At 33.7% G+C, this 7,395-nt stretch overlaps 1 protein-coding gene across 1 annotated transcript; it reads left to right on the top strand.

The window, feature by feature from the left end:
- The first annotated feature begins 410 nt into the window (after positions 1–410).
- Positions 411–4,570, top strand: Ephrin (ephrin). Its single transcript, XM_068765684.1, has one exon. The coding sequence runs from the start codon at positions 868–870 to the stop codon at positions 1,648–1,650; it is 783 nt and encodes a 260-aa protein (XP_068621785.1). The 5' UTR covers positions 411–867; the 3' UTR covers positions 1,651–4,570.
- The last annotated feature ends 2,825 nt before the right edge of the window (positions 4,571–7,395 follow it).

Here is a 7,395-nt window from a genome sequence, read left to right as displayed (position 1 = left end):
ATTATCATAATTTAATCAGCAGCGCACGTAACATCGTACAACTAAAAGCATTTACTGTAAGCTTTTTACGTGCTTAGTCTGTGGCATCATTATCAAAGACCCAATACACGCGTTCATAAATATACACTAGTTTTTATTAGAGAAAATAAAAATAACGTAAGTAACAACCAAATAATTATATTAAAAATTATATAAATACAATAACACGTAAAAGTTCATCAATTTTTCGAATAAGTTTTAAATACGTTGAAGATGTTAAAGTTTTGGGTCTTACAAAATGGCGTCATGCTATAAGTTTGCTAAAGCTTGAACGCGTCCGTAACAGGCAGAGGGAGGGAAGCGCCGGGAGGAGCGAGGGGCGAGCCGCATGCGTACCGAGGGCTGAGCTGCATTCCAGTAGTTCGGCCGACCGCCGCGCGGCGCCACGTATATTTCGCCCGTCCGCGACGCCCGCTCTTACCACAAAGAACGCTTCAGTATTGTAAAAAATCTGTGATGTATTGATTAATTCCAACATTTTACCAACACAAAAACTCACAACAAACTAAATTGGACTCGATCTGGACACGGTGTGCATTGTTTAAGTGAGCTTCACTAGCGTTTTACTGCGGGCCACGTCCTATGGAATTCCACATTTATCGATGAATAGAATCTAGTGTGTGGACCGAACATGGTGGACTTCACGGTGCGATGTTGAATGCTTACGGATTATTCGTGTTTTCTGTGTTAAATTCCTATATTTTATAGTGTGGACTCGTTATTTCAGTGACTATAAATATGGATTGGTATGTGTATGCTTAGGACGCTTCCCAGGAGGGATTGAGTTTACATCGGATAATGAGAGTTGGTGAACGATAAACAGTAAGAATGGTATCGTTCGGTTACTTCGGGCTTCGGCAGGCCCCATGGACGCTGCTCGTCCTCGTCTTCTTCATCGAGAGTGTTATGGGAAATTATGCGAAATCCTTCTATATACATTGGAACACAACAAATAGCATATTCAGAATAGACAACACCGACCATGTATTCGATCTAAATAAAGGTAACGCTCAATTCGAATACGACCAAGTGAATATAATATGTCCCGTTTATGCACCGGATACGTTCGAAGAGGACATGGAAAAGTATATAATATATAATGTAAGTAAGGAAGAGTACGACTCGTGTAGGATAACAAATCCCAATCCTCGAATAATCGCAATATGCGACAAGCCAAACAAATTAATGTTTTTTACCATCACCTTCCGACCGTTCACGCCGCAGCCAGGCGGGCTCGAATTTCTACCGGGAAAGGATTATTACTTCATTTCTACGTCCAGTAAAGATGATCTCCATAGACGCATCGGTGGTCGGTGCCTAAGTCATAACATGAAGCTAGTTTTTCGGGTTTGTTGCAAGCCCGAGGACCAGTCACCTGTGCCTCCTCCGCAGCCGAGTCCACCGCCGCCTCCTCCACCCCCAACCGTACCTCCGACTACCACGACCACGACGACCTTCAAGCCAGTGACTAAAAAGACGCACAAGTACGACAAAACACCGAACGAAGTGGTGAAGAGCGAGGAGCTTTCGTATTCGCGCGGCGCTGCGTTGGCTTCTTCCCTCGCCCTTGCTCTCGCCGCGAGCGCCGTTTTAGCGCCCCTGGCTCGGTGAATGTGCGCCAAGGCGGCTCGGCCCCCGCGTCCGGACCTGCTGGCAAAGCCCTGCTCGGCTCACACCACACAGACGCTGCAATCGCTCCACTTGCGTCCGGACACTCTGGTCTTCACGTGAATCAGTGTTCATAGTGCGGGAAACGTTAGTGGTTAACTAGATTAGTGGCCGGCCGTCTAGAGACGTCATTGTGATCTGAAATTGTATGTGAACGGATTTTGGAAATAAATTTTTGTAAGTACTTAGTGTGTGAGCCGAATGTAGGGTTTGGGGCCGTGAATCGGCGCCCGAGTGCAGTGACTCTGTAGATTTGTGCAAAATTCCTAGGTATTTCTACATAAAGTTCCAATGACTATAGTTCATAAGGAACCTAAGTTGAGAGCCTAATTTTTACTATTGTACTAAAGTATATTGGGCCTACTGAATAATCGAACTAATATATTATACACTGGAAGATCATTTCGAAGGAGAGAAAGCTACGAACATATTATATATAAAAATGTTAACATGTGTAATGGTAATATAGGTTTCTTAAACCATTAGGAATTAAACAATTTTTATATTTTCACTAATGCAATGAAGGATATTTGATTAAGAATTAGGAAGCAAATACAGATATTATAGGAGAAATCTTATTTAGGATGAGAATTAGATCTTAATTTAGTTCAAAAGACATTTTTTTTTATTTTTCATGCGACGTATATTTAGAATTTATTTATACGAAAAAAAAAATGCTCGGACAAGTTATGAATCTTGTCCAGAAATACTGTGATTTTTGGTTTTATTTAGGTGGTAATTTTCTCTTTTATGCTTTCATTATGTGATATGAAACTAATTGTATTTAAAGTGAAGCATTCTGACATATTATTTTCATTCTCGACTGATTTTGCAATTACGCTTGTTCTTATTAATTTTATAATGCATTTTAAGGCCTATTGCAATCGCATATAGAGTGAAACTATTGATGAATTGCTGAAGTTGGGTGGACCGAACACTTGCGACCTAATGCCTTTTATATTTATAATTGTAACATCGATCCATTTACCAGCTCGCGTCAGGGTTTTGATGTCAATGAATTTATAAGAAAATTCATTATCAATCAGTTTCCATCACGTCTTTGTAAAAGACATAATATTAAGCACACCATGTGCCATTTGTCAAATGTGTTACGAATAACTTGCACATTGTAATGAAATAGTCAAATAGTTGATTAGTAGTTGAAATAGACCGGTTTTCAGTTAGACATACGCATTTAGTGACAGGTATAATTTTAAATAGTACTTAAGAACCATAACACTTGAGTTTCCTATTATATTGAGAAAGACGGACAAATTCCACGACTATATATTTATATGTACATATTTACAGACATAAATTACTTCGAAACGACTTTAATGTAAAAAAAAATAATATGTGAAACTAACCTGAACGTAAAGACACTTGAAAATAATAAGTTATACGGTTCTAGTAAAAATAAATATTTAACTTAATCCAAGAAACAAAGAGTAATGCAGCTAAAAAGAATCCTGTTAAGGATTTCAAGTTTTGTACTAACCTATGTAAATTTATTCCCTGGGAAGGAAAGAAAGAATCTACTGAAATAAGACTAAAGAAAAATTTTATTCCTCGACTCGGAGGAATTAATGCAAATGAATTCGTAACTGATTCAGGTAGCCAAATGCTCAAGTTTCAATTGAAAATTAAAAGAAAAAACGGAGATTTTTTAAAGAAGTTTAAAGAAAACCTAGATAACTGCTTTAGTAACCTAGATATGAAACCATTTCAATGGGTATATTAAAATATAACGATAAGAAGTCATAATTTTATTTCGTTTCGTAGAACAACCGAGATTACTGTAATAAATTTCATTCAACGAATGATATAACATTGTAACACAACTTTTATTGATGTCAAGAACACCGTTACCGTAAATATCTAAAGAAACTGGACACGGAAACAAACATTTATATTTTTTTTACTAATACAAACAAAGTAATAAATTAGTTGATTAAAACTATTGTTTTTACTTAATAAATCTGTTTTTTTTTAAAGTATGTTTCATCGTAGTAATCTAACGATTTAATTTTTAAAAATTTTATACGAATACCCACGATCATAATTCAAAAATAGAACGATGAATCTTGTTCATCTGTCAAATATAATTCGTCCCTTTGACGTTATGTTCGGTATTATTTATGACATCAATTAATAGTGTGACATTCTGTTGTATGTAATATTTCACATATTTCGTACATGTTTTCTGTAATGACGTGAAATACTATACCGACCTGCGACTGATCGAAGAATCTTCTTGAGAGCTATAGCGCCTAGTAAATTCCTCAAGCCAACGCCCAAGCAAACTAAGATCTCTACTGTCTCTAAATCCGAACAAATATTTGTGACGGCTCAAGCTGGGGTTTCCGAGGTAGCCATTGAACTAAGTCACTAAAAAAAGGTTAAGGATAGACGCCGTCTACTCTCCGCTATGTACAATCCGAGGAAACTGGCATGTACACGCATTCAGCCTTTCAAAAAAAAAAAACTAAAATGAGATATAACTTTAAATTTTAATTATGAAATGTGTATAAAACATTTTTAAAAGACTATCACTATTGTTATGAAACAAATCAGTCGTTAGATAAACAAAGTCAAAAATGTAAATGCATTGTTGTCTAAACACGTGATTTAAAAATAAAACATTTTATTTGGCACCTATTAAGTTGGTTCGTCCAGAGCGAAGGTACATTTCCCCGTGAGTGCTTCTATTTTTATATAAACTAAACAGTTTAAATGTCTGCTTAAGCGTTTCTCGGTACGGGCGTTGTTTAAAGTTGTCTTTTGGCTATTTTGAGATTACTGCCGCGAAGGGATTGTGAAGGGATAATCGGCCTAACCTGGCTGTAATAAATTTTAGACGTGTTTCTTTTTTTACGTTTTTCAGACCAATTGTTAATCTAGGATAAAATACTCGGGCAAAACAAATATTTCTAATATATTGTACGGATACCATCCACAAGATTTCTTAAACTTTTCTCTTCTTAATTTTAAATCTAAAATTTGAAGTATATCATTAAATAAATGAAATTAAAGAGATTTTAGGTGATCGTAATGTATGAAACTTGGTTTGTTGACGCATTTGCGGTGTTAAAATTATAATGTATACATCAAACGTAGTTAAATTTCATTAAAAATGAGCAACGGTTACTATTAGTACTGACCGGCTCTTTTAAGCAGAATTGCATTCAGAGCTGGTGGTAATTTACCACTTATAATGTTAAAATAATTGACGATTCAAAATTGCCTGTAAAGACTACTATGATAATGATATTTTGGAATTTGATGTTTCTTCTGAAGCCGTATTTTTAGAATCAAAGCTGTCTTTATAAAATAGTAAGGTTAAAGAATTCCACTGCCAAAGGGTATAAATTTTCTCCATCATTAATGACAAGAGAAATAATGTACAGTATTAATGGACAAAAACATTAAATAAATGAACTAGAACATTAATCAGATGAAATTCAGAACGTACCTATTCGCGTAACTTTTTAAGGGCGGTCGCAAAATGACACTTTCCGAGATTTATATCAAAGTTTTCGTGTTCTATCCCGAAGAAATGGCGCGCAGTATAGTTAGTTCTGACATCAAAGAATTCAGGCCGAGATTAATTGATGACTTCATATTCGTTTGCTAAGGGACCGGATTGAAATGTGTGTTGTTTTCAATCTACATTATTTTTTTGTTCTGTGATATCCACGTGGCGTTTTTATTTTTTATCTGTAATATTTTTTGTATGTAGCACGCTTGCGTCTTTTGTTCTGTACAACAATATTTATTTATCATGTTATGTATCGGATATCGCATCAACTTTTTCTATCGGTTTCTAATTTCGTCTGCCGTTCACGAAACGTGACATTTGGGTAGGGAGGATTAAAAATTAATGACAGATGACATAGAGATAAATTTTTCAATATAATATGAAACTCAATTACAAAAAAATATTTTTTCTTAGTATTCTATCTCATATTAGTTTTTGGTTAGTTGTGCTGTGTACTTAGTATAATTAATTGCCTATATTAAAAATGACCTCATTTTTGAATCTCGAAAGAAAATCAGTCCGCTAGTTTTAATGATGAAAAATGCATAATTTTATATTTAACTAAAGTTTTGGGATATTTATCGACTAGAGACAAAACATGTTTTTCCAAAACATTTGTCTTATTATACATTTATTAAAAGATATTCGTATGTTCCAAATTTAAAATGATTTACTTTTTATTTTTATTATATGTCAAGAATTCGTAACATTGTTAAAAATACTTATTGAACTTGTCTTATATATATTTTGGATGAATGTTTTTAAGAAACTTGCCTCTAGTCGGTGAATAATAATAAATTGATAAATATGTAAGTTATTATATGTGACGTATTTCCTTTTAATTATGGCATAGTTATTAAAATTCAACGGATCGTTGTCAGTAACGTCATTCAGCAGGGCTAAACTTGTGCCTCGTTACAAAAAATCTATTTGAAGGCACCTCATAAGGATTCCATGTGCTTGAGTTATAAAAAAAAAACAAGTTAGGTATATTTAATAATATTTTAATCTTCGAATTTTAACTTTAGAATTCCTATAACAAAACAATATTCTTGTGGAATAATATATATTTGAAATTGTGTACTTTACTTTTTAAATTATTAGAAGTTTCATAAAGTAACCATAGTTTGTTTCATATACATAAGTTTGAGAAAAGGAATTTAAAAAAAAATTGTGGTCACAAAAATAAATCTTTGCTTTATATTCCTGACCTCAAACTATTAATTAATTTATCTTCGAGTTACTTTAGTACGTTCAAATTTTCATGTTGGTGCTACTTGTAAGACTTGAAACGCATTTAATAATAGAATTTATAAATTTATGTTTGTGCAGTAAACTTTAAATAATTCCTATTCCTTCATTAATGAATACACTGAAATATGTTGATGCGTGTACTTAAGTTTATTTTAATTATTTATTAGAGTAAAATAAGCTTATGGCTACCTCTCAAACTGTTAGGTATTATTGTATAAATAAAGTTATTGCTTATGAAACGGCATTGCTCGTATGGCGTTACTGATATCGGCTTTGTGCTTTCCTATAAAAAAGTTAAAAAAAAAACAATCAGAATCCTCACTATTCCTAAAACAATTGTTGGTTATTATGAAAAAAAAAATGGTTAAATCATACTTAAATAGGTTGTAGGGAACGGTGTATGAACCGCTTAGTTTATTATACGTATATTTTTTGCAGCTGTATCTTTATGTATTATTGCTATTAACTATTAAAAACGCGGCCATAATTATAATTACAATTGTTTCGAGGAAAAAAAGTATTTTAGAAATGTTGTTAAGGGCAGAGACAAAACTTATTTCTACCCACAAAATTAATATATACGTTCACTCAGACTTATGACGTAGTTATGTTTGTAATGTATAATTTATGTAGTAATGACCTTATGTTGTGAAATTCTTGTACCTACGCAGTGACTCACGCAATTGCGCATTCAACGGTCAAAATCTACTGTAATTAATTCATTGTTTATATACGAGACATGACAATTAAATGCCACCTAGAGTTGTTACGTACTATATGAACATGTTGTATTGTATCGGTTTGTATGTTACTTGTAAACTTTAGACTATCTCTGCCCTAACTGTAAAAATGGAACGAACAGCGAGCAAATTAAATTGTTAGTAACAAAGAGAAAT

Source organism: Battus philenor, unplaced genomic scaffold (genome assembly GCF_028537555.1).
Source record: "Battus philenor isolate CCGP_79_NKW_IND1 unplaced genomic scaffold, ilBatPhil1.0.hap1 SCAF_20, whole genome shotgun sequence".
In the NCBI taxonomy this organism is placed as follows: Eukaryota; Metazoa; Arthropoda; class Insecta; order Lepidoptera; family Papilionidae; genus Battus; species Battus philenor.
The sequence above is the reverse complement of the archived record's forward strand: the minus strand, read 5'-3'. Positions and strand labels throughout refer to the sequence as shown.

Coding starts and splice junctions, on each gene's coding strand:
- Ephrin (XM_068765684.1), top strand. CDS start 868: ATGGTATCGTTCGGTTACTTCGGGCTTCGGCAGGCCCCATGGACGCTG.